Source organism: Nycticebus coucang, chromosome 6 (genome assembly GCF_027406575.1).
Source record: "Nycticebus coucang isolate mNycCou1 chromosome 6, mNycCou1.pri, whole genome shotgun sequence".
In the NCBI taxonomy this organism is placed as follows: domain Eukaryota; kingdom Metazoa; phylum Chordata; class Mammalia; order Primates; family Lorisidae; genus Nycticebus; species Nycticebus coucang.
In genome coordinates this window covers 22,244,687-22,261,352 of record NC_069785.1, presented here as the reverse complement: position 1 = coordinate 22,261,352, position 16,666 = coordinate 22,244,687, and the positions used below count along the sequence as shown (strand labels likewise).

Genomic DNA, 16,666 nt, shown 5'->3' with positions numbered 1-16,666 from the left:
GGCACTGTTAGAAAGGGCTCACTCAGATATAAATCCCTGATAGTTTTCATTTAACTCTTCTGTAAGGAAGAAATGAACTTGATGGTGATCTTAGCTTACTTAGAAAGAAAAGTATGTGTTTCTTGTTAAACATTTAGCCTCATCACAAATCCCTCTTCATAAAAAATAACAGAGAATAGTGAATGTGAAGGGGGACAGACTTAGAGCTTAGGGAATGTTATCTCAGAGCCAAGACTGTAGGATTGGGAACAATGCCACTTCTAAGAGTGCTGTTTCCAGAGGGCAGTTGGGCTGTGAGAGAAAGTGACTTTGGAGCATTCAAATCCCATCACTCATCTTCTCTAAACTTCTGTTTCCTCATCTGCAAAATGACCAGAATCAGCACCACTTCCCAGAGTTGTGGTGACAACACACTGTCTACTTCCTGTTGTGTATGTCCCCTTTCCCTTTAGAAAGATAAATAGTTGTTGATTTTGTTTTGGTCTAAAATCACCTAAACCCACGAAAAAAAAAATTACCCCTGGACTTTGAGTTCCGTATCTTGTTTCCACTGTGTCACTGTTCTCCAGCCCTGTATCTGACACAAGGAAGGTCTTCCTTCTTATCCCAGCTGCATATGACAGCCTTGGCAAAGGGTAAGGGGAATCACCCTGGAGTTTACATTCAACCGAAAGAGGCTCATTGCAGGGAAGAAATGGGTAAAAAAAGAAATAATGACTATTCTGAACTTGTCATGAAAATGTGGCTATTTGCAAAATTTGACTGTAAATGTTCCCTGTGAAAATAATCTTTAAATGTATTTTAGCCAGCTGAGGGCTCTAGCAAATTCATTTTCACAAATTGGTAAGTGTACATTAGTGTGCACTTTCACCATGTTTGTTAGGTTTTTACAGAGATGGATGCTTTAGAAAGTTTCAAAGTTGGTTTTTTAAAAGCACCTCATGAAGGAACTTTCAAAATGCAAATGATTTGGCAGTGGGAGTGTGCTGCCAGGGAGTGGTAGCAGAACCAGCTGCTGTTCCATGTTTTCTGCAAGTTAGATGACTGATATTTCTTCTTGAGTTTGAATACTGACTTGGCTCCACTCAAGGGTTTAAAGACTCTCAGGGCCTGCATCAAATATGAGTGTGTCCAGGGACCCACTCAGAAGGAAACAGTTAAGCTGTGAGAGGGAGTAGGGGAGACTGGGGCTTGTGGAATGAGCCACCTTCCACAAGCTCATGGTCAGCTTGGCAGAAAGGCAGAAAAAAGTAATGGAAGAAGAGCAGAAAGGGGCAACAAGAACATTGGTGGTAGAAAATGACAGGGATGAAGCTTAACAGGTACAGTGGCAAGAGTTTGAGCAATGAAAGCTAAAATGTGGCTTTTCAAAGGTTTGTACTTCAGTGTGTGGCAGAGTTGAATGTACATAAAATGTGCTTTTTATATAATGCAGTGGAGGGAGGCATTGGGTTATGTCAAGAAGAAAATCTGATCTTATTGTTGTTTTTGACTTTCCAGGTAAGTGTGAACTCAGAATATTAGAAAAACACACATAGATAAGTCAATACTAAGAACAGGAACAAATTTGGATACAGACAAAAGCCTGAATACACCTCATAAGACCTAGGAGAGTGTTTCAACTATTTACTATAAAACTCTTTCTTTACCTATTAAAATTACTCAAATTCAATGGTTAGACATGCTTTACATTCTGATGAATTTTTTGCCACAGTGACATTTATCTTTGTATTCTCTGTAATGTCTAGTGGTATGTTTTGCACATACTAGGCACTTAGTAAATATTTGTTAAAAGAATAAGCGAATCATCAGTATTTATTGTACTAGGATTTGAGTTGTGTTTTATAATCTGAGGTGAAGTTTTGGGGTACTTTTCTCCATTTCCTTATGTTGTTTCTTATGTCAGCCTCATTTTCCTTCATTCACACCACAAAGACTCCAGCAGAGCTTCTGAAAATGAGCATCAAATATTTTTTGTATATGTCCAAATAGGAAAACTTCTGCACCTCCACATGATCTGTGTACTGAGTGGTCCTTCCTTGGTCTTTCTAAGGAGAACATCTCATATATAGGGATAGTACACCAAAGACTGGCCACTATACCCTTAATGCTGGTGACAGTACAGATAAAGGGCCTAAGTGGGGTGGAGAAATAGCAGGGGACAACAGTATTGTAATCAGATGGATTCTAGTTTCACGTGCTCTCATGATTTCTGTTTATGTTCTTGAAGCTACACTTAGAAGCAGGAAGGGAGGTAGAAAGCTAAGAGCTCCCTAAGAGGGAGTGGTGCTTAATTTTTCTTACAGGTTAGGAATACTGGGATTTTTCAGGTTTCTTTTGTGATCAAATAAATTTTAGCATTGTCAAGAAGAGAGTTAGGAAAACGTGAACAAATGAAAATTTGTGAAGATGGGATATAATTCAGAAGAAACCCAGAAAGAAGCCTTGAAAAGAGAACTTGGTTTCCTCTAAATCAGCCAGCTTCATTTCACTGTCTGGCCAGACTATACCCAAGTATCATCTAGAAAGTTCCCCCCCAGGTCCCAAGGGTTCTGCCTACATTGCATTTCCTGGATTTCAGCTAACCATGTAATCATGGTTCTGTTAGTAAATCTGACATACACTGTTTAATACCCTTGGGCTAAGACTAGTCTTTTATGAAGAGGAACCGATGCATTCACACACACACACATATGACTTTGTTTCTGAAAGGAGAGAAGATAATTAATAGTCTGTAACTGGTTATATTTCAAATAACATCTTTTACTATTTTTCTTATTTAACTAGTCATTTACTAAATAGTTTGCTTCCTGACTTAATTTTCTCCCTAAAACATATTTTATATACAGATACAGCAACCTAAGTCCAAACTCAAATAGTAAATATTATCTAATACTACATGTACTATAAAATACTATGTTCATTTCACAATTAGAAACCATATAAGCTTCCTTTTCTGAGATGATTGACCATACTTCTGTATGTACATCAGGTCAGCAAAGGGTCTTTTAGTTTTTCTGCCAAAATTATGAGTATCAAGTATAGGACTTAGTTCTAATAGATTCTGTCCTTACTTCTCACAAATTTACTTTATACATTTGAAGGCATCTATAGTACAAATCAGACATGAATTTGTGACATATCCTGAGTCCTAGGTAGTCTATTAGAAATAGTTTAGAGAATGATGTTTTGAACAGGTAGGAGGCTCTCCTGAAAAGATCAAGCTTGAATATACATAACTTGTACATTAAAAGACTCAAGTTTTTATGAAGAAATGAAAAGCAAAGCAAATCTCAAATTTATAGAAATGCAGAAAAAGAGAAAAAGCAGACAAACCAATGCCCTAAATATATGGAAAAGGGCAAAGTAAGTTATTTGACATGGATTTCTAACATTTAGAAAAAGTTGTAATAGGCAGGTATGAGAAAATTAGGGAAAAGGCCAATTTTGGTGGCTCGTCAGGAAATGCGTTTGTTAAGGAAGCACATCATGACACCTTCTCCGCTGGACTCGGTTTCACCTCACCTGGAAGGAATCCTTCTGAGTGATGACCAGGGAAGGGTCATGGCTCCATGACTTCATTAGCTCAGGGCTGCAGACTAAGACTTTAGGGACATTGAACTTCATATAATTCCCAGCTCAGCTGATTGTAATTGCATAGATCTCAGTCCCTGACTATATGTCTCTAAGATTACATTTCTTATTGACTTTGCCAGAACTAGCTGATTAGGATAGAATTTCAAAATAATATTAAATGAGAAAACCTTCATTTGTAATCTCATGGTGATATGTATATTTAGCTGTGGGTGTGATTGTCCTCAGATCTGGCACGGTAGGATCAGGCGCAGTTTTCCACAGGGAAAGCTTTGAGTAGCATTTATAAACATAGGAAAATATATGATACCCCACTGTGTGGGGTGATAGACTGAGCTCCACATACATTAACAACACACCAGAGGATGGAAGGACAGTCAGATCTGACTACGGCCTTTCTGCCTGATTTCTGCTAGATCCCCCTTTAATAGACAGGAATGTATTTTCTGGGTGTTGTCTGCCTTTTTCTTCACCACTCTCCTCAATACCATTTTCTCTTTTACTAATCATTCTTTTGAGGCAAACCAATTGCTTGAATTAAAGGGTTATAAATCTCAAACTGCTATCTAGGAAAATACTATATGTTAATGACAAAACCTGGCTTCTGAGAAGTATGATAAAGAAAATGAATTTTAACCTCTTTTAACTTCAGTCTCATAACATCCTCAGTTAAGCATTAAAAGTATTAATCAAAATTAATCAAATGGCAAATCTGAGGAATGGGCTAAGTTTAATAGGGAAATAGGATCCCTACGGATCTCCAAGTACAAATGTAGAAACTTGCTCTTTCTCCATATAACCTCCAGGTGGTGCTGTTTACCTAGATGTAGAAAGCAGGAGCCCAGCCTCGTTTCCTTTGCTTTAGATTTGCAGTTGGCCTTTCATTTTTTTTTTTCCCCCAAATATTTTCTGTTTCTGCAGATGTATTCTTTTAAATGGTCAATAAAATTTTATAACCACTGTTTGAAAAATTGCAAGATTATTGTGATTTGTGCTTCCTAGCCAAGAATATTTTTTATGTCCATGCATACCCAGAATCAGGTGTTTATGCTCATTTGTCCTCTATCCTTCCTTGGCTGTTTAGCACCTGGGCTCAGCCACAGATCCTTGGGCTGTGGATGGAACTCACCCAGGTTCCTTTAAACACTTACGTGATTGAGAAATATATTTCTGGTTCAGCTATGGCAATTGAAGTCTGTAGGCTTCTGAGGAAAGAATGCTATGTTTGCGGGAATACTTTTACCCCCTGAAGCCAGTAAGTGTTTCTAACAGACCTGACCTGATTTGGGGGCAAGGATATGCTTGTCAGATACCATAAATGTTTTGATGTTTTGAGGTCACCTGTACAGTGACACCCTACAATCAAAATTCCTCAGAAAAGGCTTGTTGGGAGAAAACCGAGAGGGAGAGCATTGACAGTTTCTTTGCTATTTTGATAGATTTTAGGGCCCAGCAGAAATTCCATCACAACAAAGATGGAACTAGGATGGGAGCACAGTGGTATCAATTTCATCATGCCTGAAGTTTGGAATTTTTAGGATTGGCTTTAAAAAAAAAAAAATTAACCAACTAACATGCCTTTCTTGCCCTTTTCCCCTTTTCTTTCCTATCACAAGGGATTTGTAAACAAGCTGGATGAATTCATTCAATGGTTAAATGAAGCCATGGAAACTACTGAGAACTGGACTCCTCCTAGAGCAGAGATGGATGGCCTTAAACTGTACCTGGAGACACACTTGGTAGGCCAGATTGTATTGTTCTTGTCAGTTATCAAAAGATTTGAATGTGCTGCTTGTTTGTTTATGGAGAATATCAATTTATTTATCAAACATTATTATATGCTAATGTGACCAAGTTTTAATGGGGTAAACTACAGAAGGTGAAGATTTACAGGTATTTCAAACAATACTATGAAATCGAATCCTCCATATTTCAAGCGACTTTTCAAGGCTTTTTAAAGAAGGGTAAGTAATTTTCTTTTTTTTTTTTTTAAAGACAGAGTCTCTGTTGCCCTAACTAGAGTAGTTCCCTGCAGCCTCAAAATTCCTGGGATCAAATGATCCTCCTGGCTCAGCTTCCCAAGTAACTGGGGTGTTACAGGCACCCCTTACCATGCCTAGCTATTTTTTTCTATTTTTGGAAGAGATGGGGTCTAGCTTTTGTTCAGATTGGTCTAAAACCCCTGAACTCAAGGGATCCTCCTACCTGAGCCTTTCAGAGTGCTAGGATTATAGACATGAGCCACTGCACTCAGCCAGGATAAGTAATTATTTTAAAAATACCTGAGAAAATTTTACTAGACCTTTGCTCTCAAAAGTGATGATGGAAGGTTTTCCTCTTCTTAAAAATAAATAAATAAATAAATAATTTTGATGACCATTCTAAGCTTTCTAGAATTCTTGTAAAATTAATGAACCTCTCATTATCAAGAGGGTCTACTTCATCTATTCTACACTGGGTTATTTTAATAAAATATTTAAAATGATGATCTCCATCATTTTTGCTGCTGTGTGGGTTTTTCAGCGTATAATTAATACAACTGTCATTACACTCGTCCCTGTGCACAGGGGAAACCATGGAGGGGAAGCGGAAAACACTTGGATGAATATGCTTCTGAATATGTTAGAAGCAAGAATTATAGACTGGGGGACATTTGATGAACCTCATGAGGTTTTTCCTGAATGCTTCAAATGGCTGATATCAATTATGAAGGGGTGGAAACCAAGTAGTGGAGTGCGATAAAGCATGAAGAAAAAGCACGTTGTCATAGGAAATGAAAATTCAAGCTTTGAGGATCTCATCTTTATTCCTTTCACTGATAGCGTAAAATTGACAAAGGCAATGAACATGAATCCTTGGGTACCCAACTGTGGGGCTGATTTTCTGCCCCCTTTACACACTCAGAATGAGGATTGAGTAAACATTCTGTGTGAGTCCTACATGTAAGCCACTTCACAGGGTTCTAGAACTGTGGTTCTCTATGACGTTAAGTGAGTGAGGGAGAAGGGAGAGGCCGGGATGGGGAGAAAAGAAGGGAGAGAGAAAATGTTTCCGTTTTTGGTGTTTGTGTTTTGCAGCATATTTTATATGATTGCAAGGAAAATAGCCTCAAAATCCTATTGCCGTATGCAAACAGTCCTGGGATGATGAAGACTGACAGAACGGTGTGGTGGGGGATGAGTGAATGCTTCTTCCCTTTCTGGAGACCTGGGTTGATGGTGTGTAAAAATGCCAGTGACCCTGACCACCTCTCTTGTACGTGGGTTTTTAAATACTGCCCTTAGTACTCAATTCCCTGTTGAGCAGAGTTTCAATTTTTTTTTTAAAGAGGGCATTTCATAATAGCAAGATAAAGATATTCAGTGCTTTATAATGTAAATTGTATTAATTAGAATGTCAACTTTTCACTGGCATTGTTCTGACAGAAATTCTAATCTGTGTTTAAACAGGAGTGTATGAACTTTATTTCACATCAAGTGTGCTGTCTTAATTTCTCTAGATTTAATATTTTATGGAAAACACACATTTAGTTTTTGAGGTCCCAGAGGGCATGGGGCCATAGAGAGCACTTTAACTCGAGCTTATTTGTTGAAAGCCATGTTAGGAGAGTATGAACCAAGGTCTTTTTCTCTTTGTTAAGTTGAATGATATGGCCCCTTCCTGGCCAATGAATGCTCCGTTCTCAAATGTGACACAACAGAATCCCTTACTTGGCATCCTGGTGCTTGTCTTCCACCGCCTTCTAGCCCATCACTGTTCACTGAACGTTTTGTGATGACAGAATGTTCTATATAGCACTGTCCTATACAGGACCACTGCCCTTATCTGTCTACTCTGCACTTAAAATGTGGCTAGTGCAACTAAGGAAATATGTTTTTAATAACTTATGCTTTAATTTAAATTGCTTGCATGTGGCTAGTGGCTGCTGTATTCTATCTGGCTTTATACTCCACTGAGTATAAAGGAGGCAGCCATAATGAATGCACTATCCAAACCTGCCTCATAATGACATCATCCAAAATGAGAAAGTCGTTATCCACTTTGTTGCGGATTGTCAGTATAGACATCCATAGCAAAGGCTCCTTTCTAAGATATTTATCTCTTAAAGAACAGCCTTGTTTCTGCCAAATGATCAACATTTTCTTGGATGAGTTTTCTCTATAATCATATCTGATTATTTTAGTTGGAATAGAAATAACATAGGGACATCTTTATTTCTGCTGTGCAAAAAGGGAGGAACCGTGATCTCCAGACCTATTGACTGGATGTTAAGTTATGATCTCAAGTTTGACTACTGAAATTATGAATAGGTATGTCTCACGGATACTGAAGACCTAGTGTGTGTGGATTGCCACTGAGCTACACTTAAGGACCATCAAGAATCATTGTTACACTGCATGCTGTCTGCTACTCCACATATAGCCCACAGCTCATACATCTTTCAAACAAATTCTCAGTTTCTCTGTAAGTGTCTATATTGTCCTCCTGATCAATATTGTCATTTATATTTTTTATCGTATTTCTTTACTGTCATGCTGAGTTAGTATAAAGTTATTCTCAAAAGAAGGCAAAAAAATCCACTTTTCTACAAAAGAAAATATATGAGCAAGACTTGAGATTTATTTATATTCCTTAGTTCACCCTTCATAAATCATTACTTCTTCTTAATGAGGGAACAAGTGATATTTGCAAGATTATCTAGTAGTAGAAATAGCTACACAAGTTTCTTTAAATATGTCTCTAGATTTTATAATTTAACACTCAATCAACAGAAGTGCAAGCCCGTAGGTTCAGTCTTGCCTGATTTAATAATGCGTTAAACTAGCTGGTACTGTCCAATATTTAGTATAGGGAAAACAAATAAAAAAGGAATTTCAAAAGTTGCACATTCATATTTTGATACTTAATTCAATTATTTTCCATGATGGTAACGAAGGGTTTTTACCAACACAAATCAATTAATGCCTTACAATACCTTTATGAGAGACATGAAGGGGCCTTATTTTAACTGTAAGAAGCACTGTGAAATTGTGATGATACATCAATGATTTCCCATGATAATTAATCATCTGCTTGCAACCTGGCTGCTCCTTTCAAAAATACAATTCCTATCTTCCTAGCAAATGACATTTTCAGGAAAATGTCATTCTGGAAAGGTATTTTGTAAGTATTGAACATATTGAACATTCCTCCTTCTTTGAAAACCCCTTTTAAAATAGCCCTGTACAGATATGTACTTGGACAGACTCCCTTCTCTTTCTCCCTTCCTTCACCTTTGTCATCTTCCTATCATTTTTATTTAAAAAACAGCTTTATTGCGGTATCATTGACACATAGTAAATTCAATATAGTTCTTACTTTTTCCTGGGGGATATGTTCTAGGACCCTTCAGAGGATGTCTAAAACCACAGCTAACTGTGAACCCAATAAATGCTGTGTTTTTTCAGTCTGATAACCAAGATGGCTGCTAAGTGACTAACAGGTGGTAGTATATATAGTGGTAGAATATATAGCTGGGCAAAGGGAGGATTCACCTCCCAGGTAGGACTGAGAATGACGATGTGAAATTTTATCAAGTTACTCAGAATGCATGCAATTTAAAATGTATGAATTATTTATTTCTGGAATTTTCCATTTAGTATTTTTGGACTGTGATTGATCACAGGTAAATAAAACTGCAGAAATTGAAACCACAGATAAGGGGGGAGGGTTTGCTGTATATAACTTTATAAGTTTTGACAATCTGACATGTATATAATATATCCATGAAGCTATCACTATAATCAAGATGGTGAACATAGATATTACCCCGAAGAGCTACTTCAGGACACTTTGTAATTCCTCCTTCCTGCCCCTGCCTGGCCTCTCCTCCAGCCCTGAGCAATCTCTGATCTGTTCTATGTCACTATTAAGTTAGTTTGTGCTTTCTAGAAAGTTGTATAAATGGAATCAGATGATAATGCACTTTTTTCAGTCTGGTTTCTTTCATTCAGCATACTTATTTTGAGATATGTTGTTGCATGAATGAGTTGTTTATACCTTTTTATTGCTAAGTAGTATTCCATGGTATGGAAATACTGCAATTTTGTTTATTCTTTCACCAGTTAATGGACATTTAAGCCATTTCCTTACTACCATTTTTATTAGCTAAAGAAGCAAAAGTTACCCAAAGTACATTTGAATAGAAATATAATAAATAGAAGCATAGTAAATAACTGTCATAAATAGTTTTTTAAAAACTGAACTATTTATGCTTTTCTTCCCTTTAGGAAAGTTTATAATATCATTGAGTTAGAATGTTTAAGAGTAGAGCAGCAGAGCAGGGCAGCAATTTCCCCCTAAAGAAATTTTTATTTCATATCCATTTGCTCCTGAAATGATAACTCTGCTCTCCCAAGTCATTTTTATGCGTGCCTACTCATCAAATTCAGTCATTCACAGAAAAACAGACCAGCAGTTCTTTTATCTATAGCCAATCAGAGTATATCCAGTAGGAGAAAGAGAAGTCAAACCAACATTAGACAGCTGTGCAGAATTTAGGACAAAGAGCCAACCACAGGGCGTGGCTTACACTTAGGAAGTATATTTGCATAGGCAGTCCCACAGTATATGACAAACGTTAACCAACCTCTAAAAATAGCCTTGGAGAAACTATGTTCTCAATTCAATTTGATAAATGAGAAACACGGGGGAAAATGGTGACTGTAAACTAAGTCCATCTATATCAAGCACCTGTGAGTGCCAGGCAGTTATTTAGGTGCTAGGAATACATGATGAATAAGCTTGATTTCTTTCTTTGTGGGATTTTCAATGTAAAGGAGGTGACCATAGATTATGTGTAGTCATCTGTAGACCCATAAATGACTAATGTAATATAATTTTGATCAGTAAACTTCTTGTAGGTTAAGCACAGTGTTCTAAGTGGTACAGAGAAAAATTTTATTGATTCTTTCTGGTGGGGGGAGAAGATTCAAAGAGGTAGTTTAATGTCGACCTAAAAGGCCATATATAATTGTGTTGGGTAGAAAGAGGAGGAGAGGAGCTGGGAGGAAATTTCATAGGCACAGCAAGGGAGGCATGGTGAGCCATTTGCAGTGGCCGAGACTAGGTTGGAGTCTTGCAGTTTGAGGCTGAGTGGTAAAGGAGATGAGTATCTTTTTAATAAATTGACTTTTTCTCTGGGACAATGGGGACTCACTGAAGGTTTGGTTTTGTTTTCAAATGGGAGAGCGACATGAATCAACCATAAATTCAATGGGGGCAGGATCAGCCTAGTATAGATTAACTGGATGAGGTTCATGGCTTAGACAACAAAGCAACTCAGTATAGTATTTGAAGGATATGCTGCTATAGGTAAACTTTTGTCAGTTTTAAAAATTGTGTTTAAATTCAGAAGGTAAATAAAGGCAATGAAAAGGTAAAAGTCTCCTTTTCACTCATGTTCCCCAACCAGTTCTCCTACCTTGAGGGAACCTTGTTGCCTGCTTCCTTTTGGCATTTCAGATTTATTCCAGGTATTTAAAAAACAAATGCGTATATGTACTTAATTTTATTCCCTTAATTTAGATTGGCAAAAATTCAAAACCATTAAATAACAAACTACATCATCCTTTTGAATCACTACACAGTAATCTATTTCCCTATATGCCATAATGTATTTAACTAGGCCTTTATGATGGAAATTTAGGGGTTTACCATCATTATCTGTCAAATGGAGCTCTACTAACTATCCTTAGAAATGTATCATTATCTTGCATAGTATAAATATATCCTTAGAATAAATACATGTGAAATTTCTGGGTCAGAGGTTCTACACATTGAAATTTTTTATGTATTCCTAAACTGTTCTTGATAGAAATTTCACCACTTTATACTCGGCAATGCATGAAAATGTTTATTATCAGTACATTCTTGTTATCTGGGTATGTTATCACATTGGTTCAACTTTGTCCCTCTGATAGTTGCAAATGGCATCTTACTGCAGTTTAGTTTGTATTTCTTGCATTTTTAAATGACATTGTTTCTCCCTATTTTTAGGAGCCATTTGTAGTTCTTTTTTGAAAACTATCTGCTTATAGTCTTAGCCTATTTTTCTGTTGGTCATTGGTCTTCTGCTTCAGGATTTACAGGAGCTTTTTATATATTGAGGAAATTAGTCTCTTGCCTGTGAATAGAAAATATTTTTAAAAGAAACTATTCTGGAGGTTCTGTTCCAAAAGAGTATGAGTATCTCAACGGTTTGAGGAATCCAGGGTTAGGGAGATCTAGAGTGCCAAGCTGAAAAGCATGTAGCAAGGCTCTACCCCAGTAAAAGTATATTTGGATTCCAATTCTGGAAAGACTGGTGTATTCTAAAGATTGCTCACTTAGACATGGAAGGAACAAGCTTAAGGTCAGGGAGGCTATAGTTGAATGAGTGGATTAAAGGATGTTTGAGCAATGAGAGAAATTGTAAGGATGTGGGTCAGGGTTGTGGTGTGGTCAATCGGAATAGAGAGAAGAGATAGATTAGAGAATGAGGGATAGACTGGAGAGACATGTCAACCATTCTCTTTTTGAGGATAACTCTAATCTAGTCAGGAATCTCATGAACAACATCTGTTGTGTCTGTCCTGATCTCCCCCTGAGGCAACTAATATCCTTGAAGAGCAGCACGAGAAGGCCCATTGCCCTACAGCTGACAGAATCTGGGCACGATTGGAGTGTAATGAATAGTGTAGAAATTGCTGAGAGCGTCTTTGCATATGGAAGAAGACCAAGGCTCTAGGGCCATTCTAGAGAATGTAATGTGACATCATAAACAGTATTTTGCCTGGGAAAAAAAGGGACAGATGTCATAAGGGTGCACTCAGTATCAAGGGCACGTGATGAAGGTGGAGTAAACTGTCTTTCACACATCTGCTGTAACTGTGGACCTTTAGTTGAAGAAAAATATTGACTTATACTCACTGCAAAAAATTTCAAACTGTATATCAGAGCATAAAATTAAAGATAAAAAGCTTTACCCTACCTTGGGGCTAACCAATGTAAACAGTGTGTTCTATATTCTTGTAGACCTTTTTATGTAAAAATGCATACATTTTAAGGATGCTTTAATTCATCTTATAAATACCTTTGGATGTGTTTTGTCTTTTGTATTAAAACACTTGCAGATAACCTTCCATCTGTGTATGAAGATCTATTGCACATTTGAGCGGTTCCTCAATATTGTGTTATGTAGGTATGCCACATTCATCATTCCCATCATGCTGGATGTTTAAGATGCCTCCTTTTTTATACTTTTGCAAACAGTACTCAATGAATGTTTGGGTTATTTTAACAGGAGTCTCCTCAGTGTCCCATTAGTGTCTGTGATAGCAACTTAGAACTCCCTGTAATGAAAGTCTGTCATACTCTAGGGACTGCTTTTTCTTTCGGTTCTAACAAATGAGTGGAGCCAGCGTTAGTATGTGTATGAGTTTTGGGTTGTGTTTATAGGGATAGACTTTTTAAAGCACACCTTCCTGAATTTTGCTGTTCATTTTAGGATTGGTACCTGCAATTTGGGGTTGGTGCCACATGGTGGCACAGGAGTGTCAAATTCCTGCAGATAGTGCTTATCATCTTGGTATCTGTAGGGTTTGAACATTTTTCCTTATTGTATCATTAGTCTAAGTACTTTTAAAAAGAGATTGGATTTTTCTATAATGGGTCTAGCTAACAGAAATTCTCTGCAAAGATTTTGCACACATTTATCTATATTTAGATCTTCACGTATCATTTTATTAAATAGCTTTCATTTGTATTATAAGAAAAACCAATCAACATACTTCTTACAGAATTTTTATACATACAAAAATAGTTTCAGCTGTTTTTCTTGGGCTCGCCCTACCTTTGCTGCATTTTCATTGGTTGAAATTAAGAGTTGAGGGGGTTTTCTTTTCCCCACTTCCAGGTGCCCATCTCTCCCAGCCCCTGAACAGGCAGCCATGGCTTCAGCAGGTTGAGCTTCACAAGATCAGCCATTCAGCTGCTGATCTAATGGGGACAGTCTGCCAGGCTTCAATCTCCCAAGGTGTGTGAGTTTGGCTGGCCTGCCCCTGACTCCTATAGCCTTGAGGAGCAGGTGTGTGGATGCCCAGGAGTTTTGAAGTTTTTTTTGTTTTTTTTTTGCTTGCCCCTCTTGACTCCCACTAGTTTAAGGGGAGTAGCCAAGAGTTTAGTAGGAAGTAATGGCATTTCTTTTTGAGGAACTTGAAACAGTACTCAGCTCCCAACTTTCAGTGTCTTCCCTTGGTCCCTCAGGGATTGGAAGGATCTTTTGAGGTTGATGCATGGGGACAGGGTGTCTAGGAGGCTCATTTTGGACAGGTGAACATTCTGAACCATGTTCCTTGGCTCATATAACTCTTAATTCTGTACATAATAGGAAAAAAATAGTATTTAGTGTTCCTTTTTGTTTAAATGGGATTTCTGTACTGTGTAAAGCTCCTGGGAATGTACTTTTTTTTTTTTTAAGGTATATGTATTTTTTTAATTTATTTTTTATTTCAAATTAATGTGAGAGTACAAATTTTTAGGTTACATTGTTTTCACTTCCAGGGTAAAGTTCTATTTGTAAAAGAGCCCCTCAGCCAGGGGGTGTGTTATTCACCCTTACAATGTACAAATTAGGTGAGATCTGACCTCATGCCCCCTCTCCTTCTGCCAATGGTCCTCACCCCTCCTCCCTCCACACTAGACTATATTTGTGTTTTATTGTTCTTATGAGCATGTAACTGTTTATATATTGATTTCATATTAGTATGGAGTACACTGGATATTTATTTTTCCATTCTTGCAGTACTTTATTAAGAAGAATATATTTCAACTCCATCCAGGTAAATGTAAAAGATCTAAAGTCTCTGTCTTTTGTAATGACTGAATAGTATTCCATGGTATACATATACCACAGTTTGTTGATCCATTCATGGGTTGATGGGCACTTAGGTCATTTCCATGACTTGGCAATTATGAATTGAGCTGCAGTAAACATTCTGGTGCAAATGTCTTTGTGGTAAAATGATTTTTGTTCTTCTGGGTGGATACTAGTAATGGTATTGCAGGATCAAATGAAAGGTTATTTTTAGATCTTTGAGGATTCTCCATACTTCTCTCCCAAAAGGCTGTATCAGTTTATATAGAACCCACCAGCAGTATAGAACTGTTCCCTTTTCTCACATCCACACCAGCATCTGGCGTTTTGTGACTTTGTGATGTGGGCTAATCTTGCTGGGGTTAGGTGATATCTCAGAGTGGTTTTGATTTGCATTTCTCTGATTAAAGACGATGAGCATTTTTTCATGTGTTTTTTGTTCATTCGTCTGTCATCCTCAGAGAAGTTTCTGTTCAATTCTTTTGCCCACTTGTAGAGGGGGGGTGTTTGCACTTTTATTGTTTGAGTTCTCTGTAGATTCTAGTTATCAGACCTTTGTCAGATTCATAACATGCAAGTATCTTCTCCCATTCTGAAGGCTGTCTCCTTGCTTTGTTTGTGGTACCCTTAGCTGCGCAAAAGCTTTTTAGCTTGATCAAATGGGGATGTACTTTTTGCCAGACTCAGTTTAAAGACTATTGGGCCATAATATACTATAGTTCTATTGTTCTGAAAATTATTGGTGCCCAGATATTTTACTGATTTATTGCTTTATTTATTCTTCTTTTTAGGCAGTAATGGCTTGTTTTAATAGAATACCAGGGAAACATTGCATTTATTAAGCACTTCCTATTTAGGCGGTCATATACTAAGCTTTGAAGAGAAAGTTACAGACAGGCCTGTATCATGAGATTCCATGCACAGGCTGGAAGACACTGTATGGAAGAGAGACCTGCCATCCCTCTCCTTGTGTAGACCCATGAACATATTCTATGTATCCACTGTGTTACATGGAAGTTTGGAATCTTGAAATAATTTACCTATTATTGTCTGGGTGCAGTGATTCATGCCTGTAATCTAGGCATGAACTTTGAGAGGCCAAGGCGAGAGGAACAGTTGAAGCCTCAGGAGTCTGAGACTCGCCTGAGCAACGTAGTGAGAACCCTGTCTCTAAAAGAAAAAAAAAAAAAAAGAAAGAAAGAAAAGAAAAAAGAAGTAATTGGCCCAATATAAATAACATTAAGATAAAAGTTGCAGAACTTTAGATCTTTACATTAGCCAGAAAAATGCCTGTCACATCTCCCTATGGTTGTTTTGAAGATCAAATAAACATGTTTTATGTGAGGATGCTTTTTTCAGGTGATCATGTGGTATGAGAAGCTTGGTGTTCTCTGAGAAGTTGAAATTCTCCCTCCATGTCCTTTCCTCAATTCTTGTGGCTGTCACCTACTTGAGGGATGGCTTAGGTCCCCTTGGTGTCTCCTCTGACACCTAGCCTTGCACGTGCACCATAGGTAGTAAAAACACCTGCTAAAGGAATGGGTGGGCATTTGTAAAAGCAGTGTTACAAACCATCACAGGCAGCAAATTCTAACTGTGCTGAAAATCATCAAATAATAACTGACTGTCTGCAAATTAAATTATTTCCTCTACTATTTACAAACCAAAATGGACTCTAGTTATAGGGCTCTCTAGATATTGTCTGGTATATTTGTGGCAAGGAAAACACCTATAAAAGGAAAATATAGAAATTGTTTCTATGTTTTCAGGATATAATTCATCCTCTCTGGCAAAAATCATGAGGAAAATTAAAATGTTAACTCAGATACTAGGAAAGTTTTTTTTTTAATTCTACAGGTTAATATTATTGTTTCAAAATGCGAAAACTAGATAGTTAATGACTTGACCCTATACAATTTATTAAATTTATTTTTAAAGTGGTTTGGTTCCCCCTTTTCAAATGTATGAAGCATGTGGGAGTTGGAATAGATCTGCCCCAGGCTACCAAACAAATTTTTAATGGAAGTGGAGCCCTTCAGGGATTGTCCTAAATCCACATAATATTCTTAAGTCCTGATGTTTGCACTGGGGCCTGTGTATTAGCAGATGCATGTGTGAATAATATACTTATATCAATCCATCTCCCTGGTGACTCCACAACTATAGGGCTGCTGTACA

At 37.4% G+C, this 16,666-nt stretch overlaps 1 protein-coding gene across 4 annotated transcripts in view; it reads left to right on the top strand.

The window, feature by feature from the left end:
• Nucleotides 1-16,666, top strand: part of AKAP6 (A-kinase anchoring protein 6) — a 603,334-nt gene that overhangs the window by 318,130 nt on the left and 268,538 nt on the right. For all 4 annotated transcript variants that reach the window (XM_053594741.1, XM_053594742.1, XM_053594740.1 and 1 more), the window contains one exon: nt 5,211-5,333. In XM_053594741.1, the coding sequence (XP_053450716.1) occupies nt 5,211-5,333 (123 nt within the window). The remainder of the gene's footprint in view (nt 1-5,210; nt 5,334-16,666) is intronic.